Genomic DNA, 27,240 nt, shown 5'->3' with positions numbered 1-27,240 from the left:
CAAGGAAAAAGTGGGGGTAACCATAAGAAGCAGATCCCACTTTCCTACAGCCTGATCAAAACATTTCCCCATAAATAAACTGCCAAGCTGTTTAACTTTGAATTGGGATTGCATATAGAACCAGCTGAGCAGATCTTATGAGTATTCCCACTGCAGCTGACATGGCATGGATTAGGCCTTCTGAGGCCAGCACTTTAAAAAACAATGAAGTGTTCTGGAGCATAGTTGATAGCCCTTTCCAGGTTGGAGATTCTGGACAGGCCCTTGACACACATATCACAGAGGATTAATGGTTTGGTCACTTTGAGGAAATGTTTTCCAGTCCAATAGAAGTCAGCACAGTGGATAGCAGTGGGGCGGGAAAGTCGACCCTTGTTATGTATGTCAAAGAGGTTAGAAAAGGCATTAAGGGGATTGTCTAGAAATAAAGCTCTAGGTCCCCACGGCATACCCCCAATCTTTTTATATCCAACCCGCAGTTGTGGGCTACTGTCCTTACCCCACGTACCAATGCAGCTATTCACAGTATATGTATCCTGGATGTGTTTCCCAATGAGGAGTTCCTTAAACGCGAATTTAGTGGTAGTGCAAGTTTATTCAGGCATGAATAAATAAAATATGTGGTGCTTTGCACCCTCTCGATGCAGGTTGTGCTAAAGAAAATAACTGGCAGCCATATCCATGCAGGTATTAATACGAGACCTTTGCCTCTGTGATGAAAAGAGCTCCTTCCGGCGTGCGCGCTGGAGACCTCGCCGAAGGAGCTCTGTTCATCACAGAGGTTATTTTCTTTAGCACAACCTGCAGTGTGAGGAGGATGCTTTTGACCTTCTTCAAAAAGAACTTGGCTAAATATTACATCCTGAGTCTGAAGGAGAGGGATTAGATGTAGTTTTTACTGGATTCAGTAGACTACCCACCAGATTAAACAACTCTTTAGATGCGTTAGCAGCATTGTCGATCTTTACAGCAAAATAGTTAACTCTTACCACCCTAATGACATAATGATTATTTTTTTGCTGCCTTCTTTTAAGTATTGTGATGTATTCCTATAGGTTCTGTATCGATCCCCCTATTCCTGACCCTGTTCTGGTTAACAAGTTAACTAGCAGCCATCCCATGATGCAGAAACCGTTATCTGATTAAGCCACACCACGGCACAGGAACGTGTTATCTGATTAGGTCATAACGCTTGCCATCTAATTAGACAAGCGATATTCCTCCAGCCCCTGATAAGGCATACGGAGTTCTCAAAACAAATCAAACCTATGACAACCTGGGAAAAACCCTGCGGCCATTGTTTTGATTTCATCGAGAACTTCAGCAAAAGAATGTGCTAACGACCAAGTCGTATGACATCCTTATTGACGTATCTATGTCCATCCTTACGTCAATCTCGGCACCTTACAGGTATAAATATTACCGATATTGCCTTAAGCAAACACACGCGGTGGTGACGAGATCGGAGCAGCCAGACTTGCCGAAGCCCAGAGCAGAGCAGACCCCGCTGGCGCAGCCCCGCCTTCCTGACGCGCTGAGAACGAGACGCTGCTTTCTCCAGCCGAGAAATCCAGCTCCGGCGCTTCCGGGTAGCCCTCGCAGGCAGCCTGGAATATCGGGACCAGAGACGAGAGATACCATCCCTCATTCATCCTAAATTCCAGGTACAGAACTGAATAACCCCTCGCAGAGAATTCTTGAGTCAGTCACTTGGCAAAACAAACTTAACTTAAACTGCTACTTTCTATTCCCGCCCACGTATTAGGCTTAGGTCAGGTACACCGGGGTAGGCGTAGTTAGAAACACCAGTTGAGTACGATTAGTCAAATGTACATGTATATATATATTTTATCCATTTTAAACCTGCATATGGCTTAGAAACTATATAAATGTTTTTACAGTATTATTTTATACTTCTGCTTTTATTGTATGCACTTTACTTAACCATAAGTATTGCGATAATATCGATCCACTTCTCTTGTATGAGAAAAGAGACTGATCAATAAATACCATCTTTTATTGAACACGCCCGTCTCTTCCTTTTCTCTACAATCTGGTGAGACTAAGAATGCACGTACTGACTGAGTAAAATAAGTTGTCTTTTGTTTTCACACGACTCTAGAGATACACTCTTGATTAGGGGAGAGCAAAGTTGTCATGTTCTATGGTTGTCAGAAACTAAATCCCTTCTTGTCTATCCAGGGAGGTTCAACTCCTCCTTGCCTATTCGAGAAAGTTTCTAGTGAACTCTGAGCTAGCTGGCAAACCCAAAACTTTAAGTCTAATATCGACAATAGAAGACCTAGTTAACGTCTGGTCTAGGCCTATACTATTGAAGGTATTATTCCAATGCGCAGAGCCTATTGGGATAATAGGAACTACACTACATGGCGCCCACGTGGGGCAAGGCGATAAAACTAACGCAAGACATTAGAGTAACTCAGTCGTGCTTTTTCACTCAGACCCCTTTTTTCCCATAATACTCCAAAGACGTCTGGAGTGGGTGAAAGGTTATATCCGCCAAACCTCGCAGGAGGAAACTCCTATGTATGGTTCTTGGTTTAGTCAACGTTGAAGGATACACTGTTCCAAAATATTGTGCATCTAATCTTTGCTCCCATAAGAAACCTGATCTGCAAACAAACAAAATAACCTTCCTGACAGTAGAATGTCAGATACTGAAGAAGAAAGAGAGATAGCTAGAGTAGCAGCTGAACTCGTAGCAGCTGATAATACTATGCAAGAAGCTGACCCTGATTTAATACTCATCGCGGTCAACATAAGGAAATCTATAACTTTAAAACTTATAGAAAATGGACTGACACCTAGAGGTGGCACAGTCATATTCGTAATAGAGGCACACGAATATCGGCAGACAGAGGTATTCTATTCATGGATAAACTTTCCAGCAGCAAACGCTGTAACAAAGGTCTTCCACCATTACAAAACAGAGGAACCTCCTGAAGAATACACTCCTTTCGAGGAGGTGGAAGTACCACTTAAATTTCAAGAGCACCTGCTCTTGTTTAATGGCGCCCTAAAACACAACAATCACATCACCAGGCTCGGTCCATTAGGTAGACCAGGAGCAACGTGGCCCGTCCTAGCCGGATACACACCACATCCAGACATCGAAAGAATTTCTGCAGCAGATGTTTTAGTACAGCTAAAACAATTAATAAAAATACATAGACAATTAGTCCAATATGTAATGCGGACTTCAACAATCCAACCAGCAATTAAAATTCCACAGCTGACCCCTCATCAGGGGAACACAAATAAAATTACACCACAGAACATACAGTCCTGCCTAGGTAAGGTACCAGCTAAAAGGGAACAAATACCATTCTGGTTAGCACAAAAAATCACCCAAATAGAGGCGGTGTTTCCAGACACCACTCCTGTGGATAAACACAGGATTCTGACTATCTGTCTTCCAATGGGAATCGCACCACACGTGGAGGACTGTGACACTTGGGGTACAGTCTTTGCTTCCATCTACACAAAAACGCATGGTGTTCCATCCATCTCGGTAATACCAGATGTGCTAAAACAAATTCAAGACGAATACGGTCCAGAACCCGCTTTAACTCTTGGTATGAAATTACTGAAAGACTTCAAGCAGGTCTCGGCTATATTACTAGCCAATATAAAGGGAGAAGCAGCAAACGTGGCGATCCGCCAGAGGTTAAAAGAAACAGATATAGCAGACCAACCAGCTGAAATTGCCAGAATCATAGAAAAATCCTATGAGGAACTAGGTAGAGATAGTTTAGGTGAAATACCAGTAAAACCCCAACTGATTTAAAGTCCTGAAAAACTATTTATTAAAAGTAATTTAACATCACAAAAGAAGAACTGGGATGGAAAGAAACAATCCAATCCGAAAGAAAAGAGATTCCAGTCCAGAGGAAGGTCTCCTCGGCGGAGAGAAAAATCTCCAAACCAAGGACACAGGTCTCCCCATAGTGAGCCCTCTGGGAAAAAATATAACCTTAGAAATAGGGATAATATAAAAAAAACGGATAGATATCAAGATTTTGATACACGTCCCTCTCAATCTTTTCAGACTTCCTCGCAGAAATCGGAAAGAAGAGGACGATCGGAACCCAGGGAAGGGCACGTCAAGTCCAAAGACAAGGAACCTGCTCCTCCAAATAAGAAATTACAATTTCCCAAAAAGAAGGTAGCCAGTATTAAAGTATTCAACAATGCCGAGAATACTGAGGACACAACTGAAAAACGGAGAGTGGGCTCAGACAATGCTAGACAGCGCAGCAGAAGTGAGCATAGCCCGCAAAGTCCTTATGAATCATCTGGAGACAGTGGACACGAATGAATACCTTCAAGTGGAAACTGCAGACACCAGAGTAAGCAAACCTCACAAAATATATGAAATAACATTACGTATAGAGGGGGATAAGACTAGGAAAATAAGGGGACTATTTTGGGATAATCTCTCCAAGGGCTATGACATCCTTCTAGCTGAAAAAGACTGGCCACCCGAGTTTGTCAGGGAGTGCCCTCATGGCGAAGAAATAATTATGCCTGCCTTCTCAAATCATATCCCAATTCATAAAAAATATACACTTGCAAGAAAGTGGGCAGTAGCTCAAGCTCCTGCTTTATATAAAAATCATGTAGGATGGGATGAGGACTCTCCTCCTCACAAAATCCAGTTAAAATCACAACCTACTGCACAAAGACAGTACCCAATTAAGCAAGAAGCTAAAAAACAGGTAAAAGAAATCCTAGACCAATTAGAATACCAGGGGGTGATTGAAACTTGCACCTCACAAATGAACAACCCTTTGTTTCCTGTCTCCAAACCAGACAATTCATATCGTCTAGTTTTGGATTACAGACACCTTAACTCATGTTGCAAAACTTTTGCAGTACAAAACTCGCATAGTGCAGCACTAATGAATAACATAGTGCGCAAAAAATACAAAACAACATTAGACATCTCTAATGGATTCTTCTGTCAAAATATAGCACCAGAGAGCAGATACTTGTCTGCGTTCTCAATAAATGGCACTCAAAAACAATTCTGTCGGTTACCCCAAGGGTTCAAGAACAGCCCAGGATTATTCTCAGCGAGAGTAACAGAATTATTACAAACATATGACGAAGAGGCATTATCTTATGTCGACGACATATACCTAACAGATGATGACTTGGATACTCACTTGAAGAGAGTGAACACCATAATACTTGGGTTCGCAGCAGAGGGTTACAAATTCAACTTTAAAAAATCCAGAATTGCCCATCTAACAGTCCTGTTCTTAGGATATGAATTATCAAGTGAAGGCAAATGCCTGGCTGACAATTTCCTAGAGAAATGTGCCGTACTCCAAGCACCTAGAACACTAAAAAACCTACAGTCAATTCTAGGCTTCCTAAATTTCGGAAGAACATACATTGCAAATTACGCAGAAAGGGTCAAACCCCTTTATGATCTAATAAAACCAGATTTTAAAAGAACCAATTGGACTCAAATACACACAGAAATTCTGAGATCCTTACAAACAGATATGTTAATTAAAACAAAATTAGAAACACGTGATAACACACGCAATCTTGTGATTCGAGTCATCCCAGGAAGATGCGGATTCACATACCTGACCTCTAACGAGGGAGAAAAGGTACCTATTGCATTCAAATCACACTTGTACACAGAAGCTGAAAAGAAATTCAGCATTAAAGAAAACATTGTTCATGCAGTTCAAACCGCAATAGCTAAAGAAAAAGATAAAGCTGACGGTAGACACATCACAGTCATAACAGCAGAATCAGCCTTTGAGGCATTAACAACCCCGTGTAATTTACCAACCACAGCATTGAATCCAAAGTGGATACAATGGGTGAATTCAATTACAACGGACAAAGTATACTACTACTTTGATCCAGAACTAAAGGAATTAAAAAATCTAGAATATGAAAGAATATTCCCTCTGCCAGCCGACATTCTGCCATTACGACAGTACGCTTGTGTAATCTATACAGACGGACATGCTCAACCCTCCGTTTGGGGAGAACAAGCATACAACCCCACATGTGAGATTACAAAAGAAGTGTGGCGCGGAGGTAAACTAAGACCTCTATTAACAAAAACACACTCAGTAGAAACTAATTCAGAACAACAGACTGAAATAATAGCATTGAAAATGGCGCTAGATAATGCGGATCACGAATTCCCGACACTTATAGTGTCCGATTCATATTACTGCGTCAAATCATATAGCAACGATTTGCAGAAATGGATTCAAAACGGTTACAAAGATGACACAGGTGCAACAATAAAGCAAAAACTGCTTTGGGAACAAATAGTTCTGTTACAAAAAGAACTACCAAAGACTCACGTGATACATACACTGAGTCATCAGCGTGATGGCGTTCACGTTGCAGGGAATTCATTGGCTGAGACAGCCACAGCGGTAGCAACTAAATCGGCTTCCGTAGCTAGGAAAAAGCGTACAATGAAATACATTGACGGTGAAACAGTGCTGGCGGTGAAAACGTCATCAAAAGGCGACTGCTCAGCGCTACCGATCAACTATCCACTCAATTATACATACATAATCGATGCAAACTCCGTCTCTTTTGCTCGAATCCCTGGAGTGTGGGATAGAGTAATTCCAAACATGGACAGGAGAACTTTGTTAATTGCAGACGCACATATGGGCGCGGGTCTCAGACACCTCAAACTAAAAGATTCTCTGGAAGAACTACAATCAGTGTACTGGTGGCCATGCATGAGCCTGCAGCATGACATTTTTGTAAAAAAATGCCCGGACTGCAACAGAGATCGCAGTGGCGAGAGAAACGGTATACTACCTTGGCGTTTCACTCCAGAAAGAATCGACAGTAAAAAGCAAAGCGTCCGATTAACATATACAGGCTAGTTTCCACTTATAATATAGATCCCCAGCACTCGGCTGACGTCTGGACTGTTATACAAAGATTTGCGAGTCTAAATGGCATATACGCTAGGAGCATGCTACGTTTGACCAATGTTTTCACTTTGGCCCTCAAGCCTGTGGGGAAACAAGGCCAAATGAGCATAGCATAGCGGGATTCTTCTCACTTCCTTCCTGAGGGATACGGGATGGTGTAAAGAAAAAACCAAGGCATAAAGCTATCTATAACGGAAAGGGTATTAGGTTCGGGAGCTGGGTGGGTCAAACATTTAATAAGTGTCCAACGTAGTCTAAATAACTTGCCAAGAAATTCTCTGAAGGGATTCAGTCCGTACGAATTATTGTTTGGAACTAGGATGTTAGTCTTAGATCTTGACAGTCAGACTTCAGTGGTGAAGGAAAAAAGCTTTGATATCAAAGATCGTTTGGCTATTTTACAGGACTTAAACAAAACAAGAAAAGACCTGAGCAACATAAAGTTGAAACAGCAGCCAACAACCACTGAAGAACCACCACCTGTCCCAGCAAGACCTGTCTGGATTCCAAAAGTCGGGGATCTAGTCAGAGAAAAGATCGCGGTAAAGAAGGAATTTGGGCCTTCTTACAGAAAAGCAGTTCCTGTCTTGTCTATCAACGGGACAAGATCAGTTGTACTACCGCCGCTTGCTGGTAAAAAGGAGAACCGAGTTGTATCCATCGACCTGGTAAAACCACAATCATGTGGCCGATAACAAACAGTAGGCCAAGTGGACTCCCGATAAGTAGCAGAACACCAAGGTTTGCTACAAATACAGAGGTCCAAACTAAGAGGCTAATCACATTCGAAACGCCTACAGAACAACAACAAGGACTATGCAACAATGCATTGGAACTCAGACCTCTAACAACCCAAATAAAAACATTTAGTAGAGACACACCAACCTACAATGAAGTAACAAACGAATATGCAAGAAACAGTAATCCTGAAGCAATTGGAACGATTGACAGAACTGCATCCGGCTACTTCATAAACTTCAATGATTCCTCTGAAGACCTAAGTGAATCAAAAACACAGCCATCATCAAAAACCTTTAAAGAAAAAGCTACAGAACGTTTGAAACAACTGAAAGAAACATATCTAATTTCTCCATGGATTGAATTTTGGGTGGGCTTCGGTGCATTTATCCTCATACTTTGGCTCATCATGATACTAACTTTGGGATGCTTCATTGAGGGAAACTATGCTAAAATGGACACAGCAAGTCAGAAAATCAACTTGATCCTCAAGCCACACACATCTTCACACGTCGAGAAAAGAGAACTTTCTTCAGTCAACTTCACAGCCAATCCTATACCAGGTGGGGTAGCATGGGACAATACTGACTACGAAATTTATGGTCCGGTTGAAATCCTGAAATATCCACACCAAATCAAGATCTCGTTAAGTGACTTTGTAAAACCAAGCTCATTTGCTGATGATTGGGACTTTGAAAACATAAATGATATGATGTCTGACTTAGTGATGTCTGCTAAATTTACCAAACATGATTATTTGCAGGGTTCGACTAATTATGATAGTATGTACTGTTACAACCACTATGGTAACCACTTTCTACATAAATCTGCACAACCTAGAAATGTTTTAAATTATAATCAATGGGAACATTGTGCGACCCCTCCAAAAGGAAGCTCAAGAACCTTTTACGACAAATATTCATACTTTTCAGGGTTCAACACAAGTAATGCTGAAACATTTTATTTCAAATTGTCAAATAAGACAGGGACAAAGACCATGCTAACAAACACGAAATTGATATATTCAGACTCATTTTTTGAACAAATGAATACTTTTGGGTTTGATTATTGGGACAAAAATGTTGAAGTAAAAAGTGTTTGGGGTACAAAAGAATGGCAAGTACAAGGTATAGAATCATTGTTTAGAGCCTGCATGATCCCAGAACAAATTATATTTTTGAATGACACTGTTCAACAAACCACCTGTCTTGGCTTAGCCAAAATCAAAGACTTAAATAAACCGTCTATTCCAAAGCCAACAATGGACAGCAATAGCTCTACAGATGAAGGGATAGACGTAAACTATGTATTAAACCAAAACAGAACACATCCTGATTGGAAACAATGGTTGATCTGGCCCACAGATACTAATAACTGTCAAGATAGATTCCTGAACAAAACACAGGGGTTCACATTGACCAGGCCAGACCCTAGATATTCCCAAAGACAACACCCAGGGATAATAACCACCTACAGTGTGGGCAAATTATGCCTTCAATGGCTACAAACTTCCACACTGACAGAAATTAAGCAACACCTAACTTTACTTACTGATGGTGCTGACTTGCGTGATTTCATTATGGGACCGCGCAAACAGCGTCAGAAACGTTTCATAGCAGCCTCTGTATATGCAGCTTACAACGAGGCCTGGAAGGTGACTCAAATTGAGACAGCAGAAAGTATACGGGAAATTGACTGTATTAATTTGGAAAAATCACTTTCTGTAGTGGACAATGGGTTAATGACTCTGTCCTCCAGAATTTTTTCTTTGGACAGCATTGTGTCTTCAGCAATCGACATTTTATCGCAAGACTTACTGTTGTTACAACACGGTCAATTGCGTTCTATTGTACAGCTTGGCTGGACGTTACAAAATCTGCGTTCAGGCTATGTGCCTTGGCGTTTAATCAACACAACGTCACTATTCAATATCTTTAACCTTACTGATAAACAAATCAGTATGGCACAAAAGGGTGCTGATTATACAATCCTGAGCATTGAGAAACTCGAGAGATTACCAGTGACAATGTCAGAACGACCTGTCAGTGAATGGATAATACATGGGATAATTAATATTCCAATATCAACCTTCAGGTTTCAATACTGCCAAAAATATATACAGGCTGGCATGTACGAAAAATTGGGAAAAGGGTACATTAAGACAACATGGAACTTGCCCTATTCACATGCATGTGTCAGTAATAAAGGACAGAAAGTGTTTCTTAGTGGCAATAATTGTGCGATGTCACTAAGCGGTACACTTCTGTGTAATGGAATTAGTTTGCATGGAGCCTGTGAAGGGAACTCGAATAACCTTTCATGTCACCAGCTAGGCACACCTGCAACAGAGATAGAACCATTTTTTCAAAGACTCTACAATGGGAGTTACATTCTAATTGTGGACCGCAGATGCTGTAGTCTTATGCCCGGGACTCCTTATCTCGTAACTACGACTGCGAAGGTCAAGTGCTGTGGACACTTATTGTTCCCCAGCTCCTTTCCAGACAGGGAGGCAAGGGCATGGCCCAACTTGAAAATTACTTCTATTCGAATAGACACTTTAAGCAGAATGAAAACAGTGCTTCTTCAGACGCCAACCAGGCTCACGTCATCAAAAGAAACGTATGATCTCCTAGTCGCAAGGACGACTGCAGAGATTCACTCATTGTTATCAACTAATTCCCCCATACATTTCGCAGAAATCCTGAATGAAATCTTAAATATTTCTGATACCAGTGGAGTCTCAAAAGTATTTAAGACAGTATTCTCAATGGCATTAACACCATTCAAAGCCATACTGGGTATTTTTCCAGACTTCGTCCATTCGATTTTTGGCGGACTTCCCCTCATTTTGGGACTAATTGCAGGAATCCTACTCTTGGTCCTAATATTTCGTTATGGCAAACCGTGTCACAGACAAAACACCTGCAACAAGGGAAGAAACAATCCGAGCCATTGGATACCGGGACCGGATATCAAAAATCCTGGGACTAACCCGGCTTAGAGACCTGAACATGACTTGGTTTCTTTCATTTCGACCAATGTGGCATCGATGTGTTTTACCTGTATTAAGGTGCATGCTGTGTGGAGAAGAATGCGTGTTGGACACCTGTCTGACGCTACAATCGGATGCGCCAATGGATGCAGAAACATTGTTGAGCCCAATAAAGGCTCATGCTTTGTGCTGCCCTCAACGGCTGCCAATCCTGATGACGGCATTCGTGGAGACTTCACCGCTACGATTAAGGGGTAGTGAAGTTCAAGATGAAAGCAGCATCGATCAGGTACGACCTTCTGTCAGCAATACTAATCAAAACGTCAATGGAGACAATCATGCACATGAATGCATGGTTACATCCTTTTCCGAGTTAGTGGAACTCTCACAGGAAGCTGTTGACAGCTTTTTCGACAGTCTAAATGATATGATGTTCTCTCCAGAGCAGAAATAGAGACTTTTGAGCAAGCTAGCACACGGCGTTCCCTGAATTTGGTCTTCAATTTTAATAACAAAATACCATGAACGATTTTCCCTCCAGTTCACGGACAGCAATTTTTTCAGCAGCCCCAAAATATTTTTTACGATTTTTCGGGACACTTATCTTCTGCTTAAAGTAAGAACTATTCTTAGAGAACTGAAATGTCTATTTTTAGATACTTTATAGACATTAGCTGCCCGCTGGTATATTCATAATTATTTTATTCTGTGATGGAATGGTCCCGAACTTTTTCTTCTGTATTAAGAGCCATTTCATGTGTAATTCTCATATTCGATTAGTAATAATGTATACATATGCTTGATTACTTTGGCATTATTCTACAGCTTGAGTGCATATAATACATGTGACTATTTTTTCGTATATTAGATAAATTCGAAATGCATTATATGTATTTTGGGGTGGTAAGGTATACACAATACTCTACAGTATGTTTTACTATGCCTAGATTCGTAAACATGGCCATAGTTAGCGTGGAGTGGGTGTGATGTATTCCTATAGGTTCTGTATCGATCCCCCTATTCCTGACCCTGTTCTGGTTAATAAGTTAACTAGCAGCCATCCCATGATGCAGAAACCGTTATCTGATTAAGCCACACCACGGCACAGGAACGTGTTATCTGATTAGGTCATAACGCTTGCCATCTAATTAGACAAGCGATATTCCTCCAGCCCCTGATAAGGCATACGGAGTTCTCAAAACAAATCAAACCTATGACAACCTGGGAAAAACCCTGCGGCCATTGTTTTGATTTCATCGAGAACTTCAGCAAAAGAATGTGCTAACGACCAAGTCGTATGACATCCTTATTGACGTATCTATGTCCATCCTTACGTCAATCTCGGCACCTTACAGGTATAAATATTACAGATATTGCCTTAAGCAAACACACGCGGTGGTGACGAGATCGGAGCAGCCAGACTTGCCGAAGCCCAGAGCAGAGCAGACCCCGCTGGCGCAGCCCCGCTTTCCTGACGCGCTGAGAACGAGACGCTGCTTTCTCCAGCCGAGAAATCCAGCTCCGGCGCTTCCGGGTAGCCCTCGCAGGCAGCCTGGAATATCGAGACCAGAGACGAGAGATACCATCCCTCATTCATCCTAAATTCCAGGTACAGAACTGAATAACCCCTCGCAGAGAATTCTTGAGTCAGTCACTTGGCAAAACAAACTTAACTTAAACTGCTACTTTCTATTCCCGCCCACGTATTAGGCTTAGGTCAGGTACACCGGGGTAGGCGTAGTTAGAAACACCAGTTGAGTACGATTAGTCAAATGTATATGTATATATATATTTTATCCATTTTAAACCTGCATATGGCTTAGAAACCATATAAATGTTTTTACAGTATTATTTTATACTTCTGCTTTTATTGTATGCACTTTACTTAACCATAAGTATTGCGATAATATCGATCCACTTCTCTTGTATGAGAAAAGAGACTGATCAATAAATACCATCTTTTATTGAACACGCCCGTCTCTTCCTTTTCTCTACAATCTGGTGAGACTAAGAATGCACGTACTGACTGAGTAAAATAAGTTGTCTTTTGTTTTCACACGACTCTAGAGATACACTCTTGATTAGGGGAGAGCAAAGTTGTCATGTTCTATGGTTGTCAGAAACTAAATCCCTTCTTGTCTATCCAGGGAAGTTCAACTCCTCCTTGCCTATTCGAGAAAGTTTCAAGTGAACTCTGAGCTAGCTGGCAAACCCAAAACTTTAAGTCTAATATCGACAATAGAAGACCTAGTTAACGTTTGGTCTAGGCCTATACTATTGAAGGTATTATTCCAATGCGCAGAGCCTATTGGGATAATAGGAACTACACTACAGTATCTTTACTAATTTCATTGTAGTTTTTTTCTCTAAACCTTTTTACGTTTTTTTTAAAATTCCTTTTTAAGTTTTACCAGCTCTGATGAAAACCATGGCACCCTTTCCCTGAGGCATTTGTGTTTCTGATCACTGGCTAGGCTGTGTTGGGTGACTGCTGAACTTTGTGTATTCCCTCTATATAGCCACCCGCAAAGGATAGGTAAGAATGTATTTGTTTATTATTAAAAATCATTACAATCAGCAAAATACATATGCAAAATAAAATTTAATTAAAAGAACGCCGCTACAGTGTGCATTTATAGCCAAGCAAAATCTACAACTAAGTCCTAACATAGATTATTTGGTTGCAAATGATCAGCAAGCAAAACTAAAGTGCATTGAGGCAGCAGCTATAATTTACAATATACAATACATTCCTCTAAGAGAAACTATAAGACAAGGGAAGTGCAAAGATAAAAAATGCCCAATACAGTATTATTTAGAACAATTTTAGCAATAAAGTGCAAATGTGCTAGTAAAGTTTTAGCGGTACAAAAGGGGGTGGTGATGGACGGAGCATACGAACCAATCAAACACTCACACCCAGTCAAAAGAATTGGGTTTGATCCATCACCGTTCTTTAACCCACTCTGCCACCCCAGTTCAGACATGGCTATATGCAAATCAGTCTGACCCTGTGCCTCATGGGAACAGTCCAACCCGAACTGCCAAGCCATGCCTTCCCTGGACCAGAAACAAGCTTCCGAGGACCGGTTTCTGGCATTCCAGCCGTCTTCAGCCCGGCTTGCTTGAATCCAGTGGCAAAGTGAGCAAGGGACTCACGTCTGAGCATACCCTGCCACACTTATGGCGGCCAAAGCGGTACAAAAGGGGGTGGTGAGGGACAGAGCATCCGAACCAATCAAACACTCATACCCAGACAAAAGATCTGGGTTTGATCCATCACCGTTCTTTAGCCCACTCTGCCACCCAGTTCAGACATGGCTGTATGCAAATCAGTCTGACCCTGTGCCTCATGGGAACTGTCCAGCCCGAACTGCCAAGCCATGCCTTCCCTCGACCGGAAACAAGCTTCCGAGGATCGGTTTCTGGCATTCCAGCCGTCTTCAGCCCGGGTTGCTTGAATCCAGTGGCAAAGTGAGCAAGGGACTCACGTCTGAGCATACCCTGCCACACTTATGGCGGCCAAAGCGGTACAAAAGGGGGTGGTGATGGCGGAGCATTCGAACCAATCAAACACTCACACCCAGTCAAAATATCTAGGTTTGATCCATCACCGTTCTTTAGCCCACTCTGCCACCCAGTTCAGACATGGCTGTATGCAAATCAGTCTGACCCTGTGCCTCATGGGAACTGTCCAGCCCGAACTGCCAAGCCATGCCTTCCCTGGACCGGAAACAAGCTTCCGAGGACCCGTTTCTGGCATTCCAGCCGTCTTCAGCCCGGCTTGCTTGAATCCAGTGGCAAAGTGAGCAAGGGACTCACGTCTGAGCACACCCTGCCACACTTATGGCGGCCAAAGCGGTACAAAAGGGGGTGGTGATGGACGGAGCATCCGAACCAATCAAACACTCACACCCAGTCAAAAGATCTGGGTTTGATCCATCACCGTTCTTTAGCCCACTCTGCCACCCCAGTTTATTTATTTATTTATTTATTTATTTATTTAAACATTTGTAAAGCGCTGCAAAGGCCCATGGGCATCTCGGCGCTGATATCTGCTAAATTCAGCCCTAAAGGAGGATCTACCTATTGGTCAAATAACCAAGTTTTGAGTTGTTTTCGAAAGGACCACAGGGAGGGACTGTTCTTTATGATTAGCGGCAAGGAGTTCCAGAGCTTGGGTGCTGAAACAAGAAATCTTCTGTCGCCCCATGAGACCAGTTTGGTACGGGGTACTTCCAACTGGAGGAGATCAGAGGATCGCAGGGACCTAGCGGGCCGGTAGGGGATAAGTTGTTGAGTCAGAAAGGCTGGTCCCTGGTTATGCAGTGCCTTGTAGACAATGCACAGAGCCTTAAACTTAGTTCTGTTCCTAATGGAGAGCCAATGCAACTCTCTGATAGTGCTCGAGACTGATTGGAATTTGGGGATGTTACCCAACAGTCGGGCAGCAGCATTTTGAATAGTCTGCAGCTTATTGAGGACTCTCTCTTGGGCATTCAGGAATAGAGCATTACAATAGTCCAAGGTGGATAAGACCAAGGACGTGATCAAAGTTTTGCCAGCTGAGGTAGGGAGAAAAGGGAGGATTTTTTTGATGATTCGTAGTTTATAAAATGCGGAGGAGGCGATCTGATTTGCATGAGGAAGAAAAGTGAGCCTGTCATCAACCATGACGCCCAGGTTTCTCACCTTGCTGACTGGGGTGGGCGGTGAACCCATGGACTATGGCCACCAGCGGGAGGACCAATCTGGGGATAAGTGTCCAAAGATGACCACCTCGGACTTATCCGAATTCAATTTGAGGCAGTTGGCGGCCATCCAACTTCCTATAGCCTGCATGCCCAGATTGAAGTTATCAGCCACTTTTTGCCCGTCATTTCTGATGGCCAAGACCAACTGGGTATCGTCAGCATAGGAAGTGAGGCTCATCCCATGAGCTCTGATGGTATTGGCAAGGTCCGACACGTATATATTGAAAAGTGTCGGACTCAGGGATGAGCCTTGGGGTACACCGCATGGCAGGGACAGGGTGGTAGACTGAAAAGGCCCTATGGTGACCACCTGAGTCCTTCCGGCAAGGAAGGATGCCAGTAGGGCCTTGGCCTTATGCTTAATCCCCAGATCTTCGACACGGTCGATCAAAATAGCATGATCGACCGTGTCGAATGCTGCTGAAAGATCCAACAATATCAAGACCGCAGTGCCACCCGCATCACGAATAATTCGGATATCCTCTGTGGCCTTGATCAGGGCCGTCTCCGTCCCATGATGTTGGCGAAAACCAAACTGAGAATCGTCCAATAAATGATGGAGTTCTATGAAGGCTGACAGTTGGGCGTTTAAGGCCTTTTCGACAACTTTGGCCAAGATGGGCAAATTGGCAATCGGTCGATAGTTCTTAAGCTCATTCCTGTCTAAGTTTGGTTTTTTTAGCAATGGCTTAAGTAATGTCTTTTTTAGGTCAGCGGGATAGACTCCTGTAGTAATCAGCGTATTACATATATTAGTAATGGCTGGGAGCAAAACTTCCAGAATTGGTAGCAATACTTTAAACGGGCATGGATCAAGGGCAGAGCCTGATTTAATAGGTGACAAAAAGTCCCTGACCTGAGTTATAGAGACCTCCTCAAACTGAGATAGAGAAGGACTGGTTGTAGAGGGACTCGCCTTCTCAGGGGTAGTATTTACAGGCGTTTTTGCGGAGCTGGCGAAGACAGCATAGATATCATTAACTTTGTCATAAAAGTAGTTGGCCAAAGCATCACAGAACAGTTGGGAAGGGGGAGGTTGAAGATTAGGTAGACAACCAGCCAATTGTTTAGTTGTCTCAAACAATGCTTTACTTGAATTTTTAGAAAGTTCAATTTTTTCCGAGAAGTACTTCTTCTTGGCGTCTAGGATCATATTTTTGTATATGATAACCGAGTGCATATAGCCAGTTCAGACATGGCTATATGCAAATCAGTCTGACCTTGTGCCTCATGGGAACAGTCCAGCCCGAACTGTCAAGCCATGCCTTCCCTGGACCGGAAACAAGCTTCCGAGGACCGGTTTCTGGCATTCCAGCCGTCTTCAGCCCGGCTTGCTTGAATCTAGTGGCAAAGTAAGCAAGGGACTCACGTCTGAGCATACCCTGCCACACTTATGGCGGCCAAAGCGGTACAAAGGGGGGTGGTGATGGACGGAGCATCCGAACCAATCAAACACTCACACCCAGTCAAAAGATCTGGGTTTGATCCATCACCGGTGATGGATTCAAACACCGGTGATGGTGTTTGTGAAGTGCCATACAGTAAATCAGTCTGACCCTGTGCCTCATGGGAACAGTCCAGCCCGAACTGCCAAGCCATACCTTCCCTTGACCAGAAACAAGCTTCCGAGGACCGGTTTCTGGCATTACAGCCCTCTTCAGCCCGGCTTGCTTGAATCCAGTGGCAAAGTGAGCAAGGGACTCACGTCTGAGCACACCCTGCCACACTTATGGCGGCCAAAGCGGTACAAAAGGGGGTGGGGATGGACGGATGTAATGCCACAAACCGGTCCTCGGAAGCTTGTTTCCGGTCCAGGGAAGGCATGGCTTGGCAGTTCGGGCTGGACTGTTCCCATGAGGCACAGGGTCAGACTGATTTGCATATAGCCGTGTCTGAAATTGGGTGGCAGAGTGGGCTAAAGAACGGTGATGGATTAAACCCAGATCTTTTGACTGGGTGTGAGTGTTTGATTGGTTCAGATGCTCCGTCCATCACCACCCCCTTTTGTACCGCTTTGGCCGCCATAAGTGTGGCAGGGTATGCTCAGACGTGAGTCCCTTGCTCACTTTGCCACTGGATTCAAGCAAGCCGGGCTGAAGACAGCTGTAATGCCAGAAACCGGTCCTCGAAAGCTTGTTTCCGGTCCAGGGAAGGCATGGCTTGGCAGTTTGGGCTGGACTGTTCCCATGAGGCACAGGGTCAGACTGATTTGCATATAGCCATGTCTGAACTGGGGTGGCAGAGTGGGCTAAAGAATGGTGATGGATTAAACCCAGATCTTTCGACTGGGTGTGAGTGTTTGATTGGTTCAGATGCTCCGTCCATCACCACCCCCTTGTTGTACCGCTTTGGCCGCCATAAGTGTGGCAGGGTATGCTCAGACGTGGGTCCCTTGCTTACTTTGCCACTGGAGTCAAGCAAGCCGGGCTGAAGACGGCTGTAATGCCAGAAACCGGTCCTCGGAAGCTTGTTTCCGGTCCAGGGAAGGCATGGCTTGGCAGTTCAGGCTGGACTGTTCCCATAAGGGACAGGGTCAGACTGATTTACTGTATGGCACTTCACAAACACCATCACCGGTGATTGAATTCATCACCGGTGATGGATCAAACCCAGATCTTTTAACTGGGTGTGAGTGTTTGATTGGTTCGGATGCTCCGTCCATCACCACCCACTTGTTGTACCGCTTTGGCCGCCATAAGTGTGGCTGGGTATGCTCAGACATGGGTCCCTTGCTCACTTTGCCACTGGAGTCAAGCAAGCCGGGCTGAAGACGGCTGTAATGCCAGAAACCGGTCCTCAGAAGCTTGTTTCCGGTCCAGGGAAGGCATGGCTTGGCAGTTCAGGCTGGACTGTTCCCATGAGGCACAGGGTCAGACTGATTTGCATATAGCCATGTCAGAACTGGGGTGGCAGAGTGGGCTAAAGAACGGTGATGGATTAAACTCAGATCTTTTGACTGGGTGTGAGTGTTTGATTGGTTCAGATGCTCTGTTCATCACCACCCCCTTTTGTACTGAGTAAAGTTTTAGCAGCAAGAACTAAGGTACCTTGTGTTAGCAGCTAAGGTTGTCAACATGCCCAAAAACTTTTAGAACAGTGAAGGATATATAAAGCATAAAGCCACCATAGTAAAATTGCATTAGCAACTAAATGTAACAAAAAGTGCATTTGTACTGGTAGGCTTTAACAAAAAATAAATTAAGATGAATTGCTTTGTGCTGGCATTGCTTTTAAATCAATGAAACAAATATATAATTTTTGTTTCCTATATTTGGCCCTATCGCCCAGTAATGTCAATAAAATCAAATTCGTGTTAGTCGATTCTCCTCTTCTAAGGGATCCTGGGTGTGACTTCATGCATCTTCCTGGGAGGTTGGGTGGGAGGTGCGGGGCAAAGGCTCACACTTACTCCTGAATAGGCTGTGTCCTGTTGACACACAAAGGACTAAGTATCCCCCTATAGTGAGTCTGGAGCCAGGACAGGAAGAAAGGACATCTGTGCACTTCAAAGACCCTTCTTTGAAGTCACCCCCAGTTCAAAGGCACAACTAGGTATAAGTACTGGACCTCTGACACTAACAACTCTGTACCCTTCTGGAACTGAGATCAATCTGCCAAGAAGAAGAACTGTTATTCTTAAGAATTGCCACTCTGCTGGACTGCTGCTCTGGAAGACTGCTGCCTTGCTGTGCTTCCCTGCTGCTCTCTTTGACTGGACTTTCATCACTTGAACCCAGAGCGACTCCAAGGGTTAGCTGACTAGCCTCCTGTTTTAAGACTCAGGAACATCAAAGTCTTCCATCCTTCTCCTGTGCTTGGGCCATTGGAAGTAAACCCAAATGCTTGCTCCAGCGGAATCGATACATTCTCTGCTGTGAGAGCAGAATCAATGTATTACCACTGTTGCAGGAACATAACCGACCCGTTGCACTTGGAACCAGCACATCGCCATTGGAGCCTCCGCATCGGCAACACCACATTGCCTCCACTGCAGAAAGATGATCAATGCATCCCCTTGACTGTGTGAAGAAAACCAGTGCATCAACTTTGGAAAAATCACATCTTGGAACCGGGGCTTCGTCTTTGGAACCAGCGCATTGCCATCACTGCAGGGAGAAAATCAACTAATCGACTGCGGAAGCGACACAGAAGCATTGCTCGGCTGTGCCCAGCATCTTGCTGTTTACAACCAGGATCAAGGTACTTTTGTTCAGCAGGCCTTGTGTCGCTCCTGTGTCTGGCCCACGCTCCATCATGGTTGGCCTGAACTCTTGACTTTGCCCCGGTCCAGCACGACCAAATAACCTCATAAGCGTATATTGCTTTTAAGTGCTCTTTACACTATTAATCTTTCAAAATTAATATCTTAACTACTTATTGGATTTTTGTTCTTTTGGTCTTAAATTAAGATATATTTTTCTAACTTGGTTTGAATTCTTTTTGTGTTTTTTACTTATTTACTGTTTGTTGTGTTGCACAAATACTTTACACATTGCCTCTTAAATTAAGCCTGACTGCTCAGTGCCAAACTGCCAGAGGGTGAGCACCAGATAATTTAGGGTGTGTTGTGACTAATCCTGACTAGGATTATGGTTCCTTCTTGGACAGGTGCATACCTATGATAAACAGAAACACAATTTCTAACATGGAAGGGACTTGTGTTTGTGAATTGCCATACAGTAATTAGTGTACACTAACAAACCATATTTAAAACCACTACGAGTTTAAATTCCTAAAAATTTTCCCAATTTTTTGTTGTGTCTGTGACATCACCTGCCAAGATGGAATATGAGCAGGCCAACCCAGACAGCTGTACTGTGTCCCAGCTCAAGGGATTTCGCCAGGAGAAGCGGTTGTTCACCAAAGGTAGCTCTAAGAAAGCAGAGGTCTGAACAGCATTGGGAACATGGGCAGAGGCCCACCAGACCCACACAGACAATGAGGAGAAGGGGTCAGAATTGGAGGAAGAATTGAAGCAGTACCTACCTGAAGGTCTTGACAAGCGACCTTCTGGTGAGGAGGGAAACATCATCCCAGGACTGGCAATCCTGCCAGGTGCAGGCAGCATTGTGTTATCCAGGAAACTTTCCCCAGAGGAACTGGAGTACAGGAAGGAGGAGGGAAAGCTAAGGTAGAGCTTGCCAAATTAGAGAAAGAGCAAAAGTGTGCAACACTGGGGAAGGGGCAAGCACCAGAAGAGAAGAGGCTGGCCATGGAGGAAAGGAGAATGGCCCAGGAGCTAAGCCTTAGAGAGCTAGAAATTAGAGCCATGCAAGTGGAGTCCAGCAGTAATGGTGGCAGTCTATGTGCAGTGTCCTCTGGAAAAGGGAAGAATTTGGCACCCAGTTTTGTCGTGGGGATGACATTGACAAGTGGTTCTCTGCCAATGAAGTGTCTCTAAGGATATATGAGGTTTCTGAGGAGTCCTGGGAGGGGTAGCTTGTGGAGATACATGCCCACAGTGAGGAGGGACACACTCCTGACACTAGAGGTAGAGAATCAGAAACAGTACACCCGCATGAAAGCCATTCTACTCAGTAAATTTGGGCTGACCCCTGAGACATATAGAAGGAAGTTCAGGGGTCGCCACAAAAGCTCTTCACAGACCTGCATGGAAGTCGTTGAGTATGCTTGCAAGGCACTATTGAGATGGGTGAGGGGCAGCCAGGTTGATCATTATTCTGGGCTGTACAATTTGATTTTGAATGAGCACATGCCAGACATCTGTTATCTGAGCTGGGCCAACACCTGGTTGATAGCAAGCTGACTGATCCTAGGAATCTTTCTGAGGAGGCAGACATCTGGGTCAGCACCAGAGTGTCCAACAAGGCATCTGAGGAGGACTCCTAAAAATGTGGCCAGGGTTCCCACCAGAAGAAAGAGGCGGGGAGGAAAGGAAGGAGTTCTCTCAAGGCCCCCAAAACAGTTCACAGGGAAAGGGGTCTGATTCCCTCGCTGGCCACGAGAAAAAGAACTTCCATGACAAGAGTCAGAACAAGACTTACAAGTGCTATAAGTGCTAGGAGGGGGTCCCAAATGCCCAAAAGGCGCAGTAAGACACCAGGGGTGGTGAGTGTAGGGCTGGGAGAGGGGTTTGTCCCAGTTAATGGGGGGAGCTCAATGAGGTTAGCCTAGTGTCCCTGGGTGACATGAAGATTGTTCCAAAAAACGTTATGCCCTCCAATAATGCACAGCATAGGCAGTGAGTTTCCATCAATGAATAAGGTGTTGAGGCTCTGAGAGAGATAGGTGCTAGCATGACTAAGGTAATCAGTTAGCTGGTGTCCCCTGAGCAGACTGTACCCAAAACATTCCACCAGGTTGTGGTAACAGACAACCGTGAGGGTCACTACCTTGTTCAATTTGAGTGGGTGGGATCTCAGGTCTTCTGAAAGTAACTGTGAGGGAGGACTTCTGTAAGGTGCATAGGGAGTGCCCAGCCTTGAAGGGCATGAGGCAAGAGGCCGAAGCCCAGTCAGCAAGTGATGCCTCTGGAAATCACCACATTTACTGGAAGGACAACATCCTTTATAGTGAGCCTAAGGCACCTGTACATGTGACAACAAGGGCAAAGGTCATTCCCCAATGCTACAATGCCTTCCTACTAGAGCTGGATCAAAAAATATCCCTTGCAGGACATCTGGGCCAGGACAAGACCTTTGTCGGGTTTGTCCCCCACTTTTATTGGCCCCGGATGAAGATTTCCTCTGATACATTCTTTAGGACTTGCCTGACTGCCAGCCCAGCGGGAAGACAGGGCAGAAGCTGAAAGCTCCCCTGAATGCCTTGCCCGTGTTGGCGCCCCCTTTGAAAGGTTGAGCATCGACATTGTAAGGATCATGCATCTCCAGACAGCCTCTGGCAACAAGTTTATCCTGGTTCTGGTGGATCAAGCCACATGGTACCCAAAGATCATCCCCCTGAGGACTGCAACTGCACCGGCTAAGGCCCTAATTTGATTTTTACCAGAGTGGGTTTCCCGAAGGAAGGGGTGTCTGACAGCGGCACCAACTTCGTGTCTGCTTATATGCAGTCAATGTGGAGAGTATGGAGTTAATTACAATCTATCCGCCCCCAATCATCCACAAACCAATGGGCTTGTTAAAAGATTCATCAAGGTATGGGATTGTTGAAAGATTCAACAAGACTGTTAAAGGCATGATTACAGGTTTGCCTCAGCCCAGGTGCAATATTTTCAATCATCGAAGTGATGGCGTTCTCCGACGACTAAAGATATTGCGACGGTGCTGAGACATCGAGGACCTTTCCCACCGAAGCCATTCTATCCATAATTTGAAGTGATGGCACTCTACGACGATTAAAAGGATTTCTCCGGTGCTGAGGCATCTAGATACTTTCCTACTGAAGTCATTCCATTCATGCTGAGAAGTGATGGCACTCTCCGACGATTGAAAGTATTGCACCAGTGCTTAGGTATCAAGGTACTTCCCTACCGAAGCCATTACATCCATGCTGAGTAGTGATAGCACTCGCAGACGATTTAAAGTACTGCGCCGGTGCTGAAACTTCGAGGTACCATCCTACTGAAGCCATTTCATTCATGCTGAGAAGTGATGGCACTCTCCGACGATTGAAAGTACTGCACCAGTGCGGAGTCATCAAGGTACTTTCCTACTGACGCCATTCTATCCATGCTGAAAGTATTGCACCAGTGCAGCGTCATCTTGGTACTCTCATACTGAAGCCATTTCATTAATGCTGAGAAGTGATGACACTCTCCGACGATTGAAAGTAATGCACCAGAGCTTTCCCACTGGATAATGATCAATACATACCACATACATGTTTCCTTAGCTTAATACATCATACAAAAATAAATTATTGCAATGAGGCTGAGAAATGACATCAGTCTCCAACCGAACAATCAACAGTATTGCACCCACCCTGAGAAGTGATGGTACCCTCCCATTGAAAGTAGTGCCTCCTGCTGATAAGTGCAGGTGCTCTACCCTGACAGTATTAGACCCGCCCTTAGAAGTGATGATACCCTCCCATTGAAAGCAATTCCCCATTAGGGTCAATAAAAAACCCATTCATAATACTTTAACCAAATACTGTTACTCCCCCACTGAAAGAAGTGCACCCTGATGACAAATGCTGGTGCTCTCCCCCTGACAGTATTATATCCACCCTAAGAAGTGATGGTACTGTCCCATTGGAAGAAGTGCTCCATGCTGACAATTACTGGTGCTCTAACCCTGATAGTATTACACCCACCCTGAGAAAACATGTACTCTCTTATTGGAAGTAGTGCCCCATGCTGGCAAGTGCGTGTGCACTCCCCTGACAGTATTACACCCACCCTTAGAAGTGATGGTACTCTCTCATTGAAATAAGTGCTCCATGCTGACAAGTGCTGGTGCTCTCCCCTGACAATATTACACCTGCCCTGAGCGGTGATGGTACTCTCCATTGAAAGGAATTCCCCTCGTTATTAGGGCCAATATGAACCCATTAATAATACTACAAACATGTACCGGTACTCCCCATTGAAAGAAGTGCACCAAGCTGACAAGTGCTGGTGCTCTCCCCCTGACAGTATTACTCCCGCCCTGAGAAGTGATGGTACTCTCCATTGAAAGAAGTGCACCAAGCTGACAAGTGCTGGTGCTCTCCCCCTGACAGTATTACACCCGCCCTGAGAAGTGATGGTACTCTCCATTGAAAGTAGTGCCCCATGCTGATAAGCACTGGTGCTCTCCCCTGACAGTGTGCTCTCCCCTGACAGTATTACATCCACCTTAGGAAGTGATGGTACTCTTCCATTGAAAGAAGTGCACCAGGCTGACAAGGGCTGGCGCTCTCCCACTGAGAGAATTACACCCAACCTGAGAAGTGATGGTACTCTCCAATTGAAAGAAGTGCACCAAGCTGAAAAGTGCTGGTGCTCTCTCCCTAACAGTATTACACCCACCCTGAGTAGTGATGGTACTCCCCCATTGAAAGAAGTGCACCAAGCTGACAAGTGCTGGTGCTCGCCCCCTGACAGTATTACACCCGCCCTAAGAAGTGATGGTACTCCCCCATTGAAAGAAGTGCACCAAGCTGACAAGTGCTGGTGCTCTACCCCAGACAGTATTACACCCGCTCTGAGAAGTGATGGTATTCCCCAATTGAAAGAAGTGCACCAAGCTGATAAGTGCTGGCGCTCTCCCCAAGACAGTATTACACCCGCCCTGGGAAGTGATGGTACTCCCCCATTGAAAGAAGTGCACCAAGCTGATAAGTGCTGGCGCTCTCCCCAAGACAGTATTACACCCGCCCTGGGAAGTGATGGTACTCCCCCATTGAAAGAAGTGCACCAAGCTGACAAGTGCTGGTGCTCTCCCTCTGACAGTATTACACCCACCCTGAGAAGTGATGGTACTCTCCATTGAAAGAAGTGCACCAAGCTGACAAGTGCTGGCGCTCTCCCCCTGACAGTATTACACCCACCCTGAGAAATGATGGTACTCTCAATGGAAAGAAGTGCACCAAGCTGACAAGTGCTGGTGCTCTCCCCCAGACAGTATTACAACCGCCCTGAGAAGTGATGGTACTCTCCATTGAAAGAAGTGCACCAAGCTGACAAGTGCTGGTGCTCTCCCCCTGACAGTATTACACCCGCCCTGAGAAGTGATGGTACTCTCCATTGAAAGAAGTGCACCAAACTGAAAAGTGCTGGTGCTCTCCCCCTGACAGTATTACACTTGCCCTGAGAAGTGATGGTACTCCCCCATTAAAAGAAGTGCACCAAGCTGACAAGTGCTGGTGGTCTCCCCCAGACAGTATTACACCCGCCCTGAGAAGTGATGGTACTCCCCCATTGAAAGAAGTGCACCAAGCTGACAAGTGCTGGTGGTCTCCCCCAGACAGTATTACACCCGCCCTGAGAAGTGATGGTACTCCCCCATTGAAAGAAGTGCACCAAGCTGACAAGTGCTGGTGGTCTCCCCCAGACAGTATTACACCCGCCCTGAGAAGTGATGGTACTCCCCCATTGAAAGAAGTGCACCAAGCTGACAAGTGCTTGCGCTCTCTCCCTGACAGTATTACGCCCGCTCTGAGAAGTGATTAGTACTCCCCCATTGAAAGAAGTGCACCAAGCTGACAAGTGCTTGCGCTCTCTCCCTGACAGTATTACGCCCGCTCTGAGAAGTGATTAGTACTCCTCCATTGAAAGAAGTGCACCAAGCTGACAAGTGCTGGTGCTCTCCCCCTGACAGTATTACACCCGCCCTGAGAAGTGATGGTACTCCCCCATTGAAAGAAGTGCACCAAGCTGACAAGTGCTGGTGCTCTCCCCCTGACAGTATTACACCCGCCCTGAGAAGTGATGGTACTCTCCATTGAAAGTAGTGCGTACACAAGAAATGCAATTATCTTCCACCTCCCATTGACAATACTTCGCCCACGGTGAGGGGTACTGGTACACTCCCAGAGAAAGAACTGCCCATTTCAAGCGCTGATTAGAACTGTCCTTTACTGTACAAGAAGTGGACTGCCCTACAGCGGCAGCTGGGCACTGCACAACAAGCCAGCGTCTCTGGGAGGCCGGTGGGGCTTGGAAAGAGCTCGCGCTAGTGCTGTGCCGGACGCTTTGTGTCTATGAGAGGCTGTTGGGGCTGGGTAAGAGTTCGGAAACAGCTTATCCTTGTGCTAAGCAGGACCATTTTTGGTTCTGTTTTGTATGCAGATGTGGGAGATTTATCTCTTTTTCACGCGGAAGAGGAAGGGGCGAAGCGAGGGTCGTTTATCATCTTTAACAAACTTCTTAGATCAGGCTTACCGAACATGGAGAGGACCCCGCAGCCCAGCCAGACGAGGAGCGAGAGGCCGATGTTCCCCGAGTTCTTCAGCACCCCCTTGGGGGAGATGAAGATGCCGCTGCCGATGATGGTGCCGATGGTGAGGGAGATGGCCCGCAGCAGCGTGATCTCCTTCTTCAGGTACACGGCCCCCTCGCTCGGCGCCTCGCCCGCGGCTCTGTCCCGGGTGTCCCCCATCGCAGCTCCTCTGGCGCGAGCCGTCCTCCTCGGCGCGGACAGCGCCCTCCTGTCTCGTTCGGAGGCCGGAATGTGACCGCACACATCTGCGCACAGACTCTCTTTCAGCTTGTTTACTCAGTCTCCAGAAACCCCTCAGCCACTTGTTGGCCCCCAAACTCCCCCCGCCCCCACCCCCTGGCTCAACAGGCATCACCGGAGCACACGGGGATAGTGTGGGGGAAACAAGAACGGCTCTCCGGGCCAGGCCTAATGAGAGTTTTTGGGAGGGAAAAAGGAGGGTGAGAAAGAGGAAGTGACACGTGGAAAGGTGGAAAAGGGCAAAAAGTAAAATAGAACAGCATTGGCAAAGCCAATAGGTCTCGCCTATGTGAGAGCTATTTGACTGCCAATATCTTTTAGCCATGCTGTACAGCAGTGTGGCTGCTCTTCAGCATGGCTGAAGGTTAGAGGGGAGGCCCTGGCTTGGCAGTTCGGGCTGGACTGTTCCCATTGGGCTCAGGGTAATGACTGATTTGCATATGGCTGGGTCCAATCTGGAATGGCATTTTGAGCAAAAAAACTATGGATTTAGGCCCAGATCTCCGTACTGGGGTGAATGTATGACATTGTTCTGCCTTCTGTCCATCGATTGTACTTTTTGCATTTGCGAAGGTTAGAGGGGTGGCGTACAGAACAGTGGCAGTGAGATGAGTGGAATAGAGTAGCGTAGAGTGGAGTGGTTACAGTGGTGTGGAGTGGAGTAACGTTTGTGTGGTGTAGATTGGAATGGCATAGAGTGGAGCAGCACA

General features: G+C 45.2%; 1 protein-coding gene across 1 annotated transcript in view; it reads right to left on the bottom strand.

Annotated features, from left to right (window-relative positions):
* The window catches only part of LOC144792735 (cystine/glutamate transporter-like), a 336,763-nt gene extending 310,263 nt beyond the window's left edge, over positions 1-26,500 (bottom strand). The window contains exon 1 of the mRNA XM_078667944.1: positions 26,233-26,500. Coding sequence (XP_078524070.1) covers positions 26,233-26,449 — 217 coding nt within the window. The 5' untranslated portion in view covers positions 26,450-26,500. The remainder of the gene's footprint in view (positions 1-26,232) is intronic.
* Positions 26,501-27,240: the final 740 nt, after the last annotated feature.

Source organism: Lissotriton helveticus, chromosome 1_1, assembly GCF_964261635.1.
Source record: "Lissotriton helveticus chromosome 1_1, aLisHel1.1, whole genome shotgun sequence".
NCBI lineage: Eukaryota > Metazoa > Chordata > Amphibia > Caudata > Salamandridae > Lissotriton > Lissotriton helveticus.
This window is presented reverse-complemented; position numbering and strand designations above follow the sequence as displayed.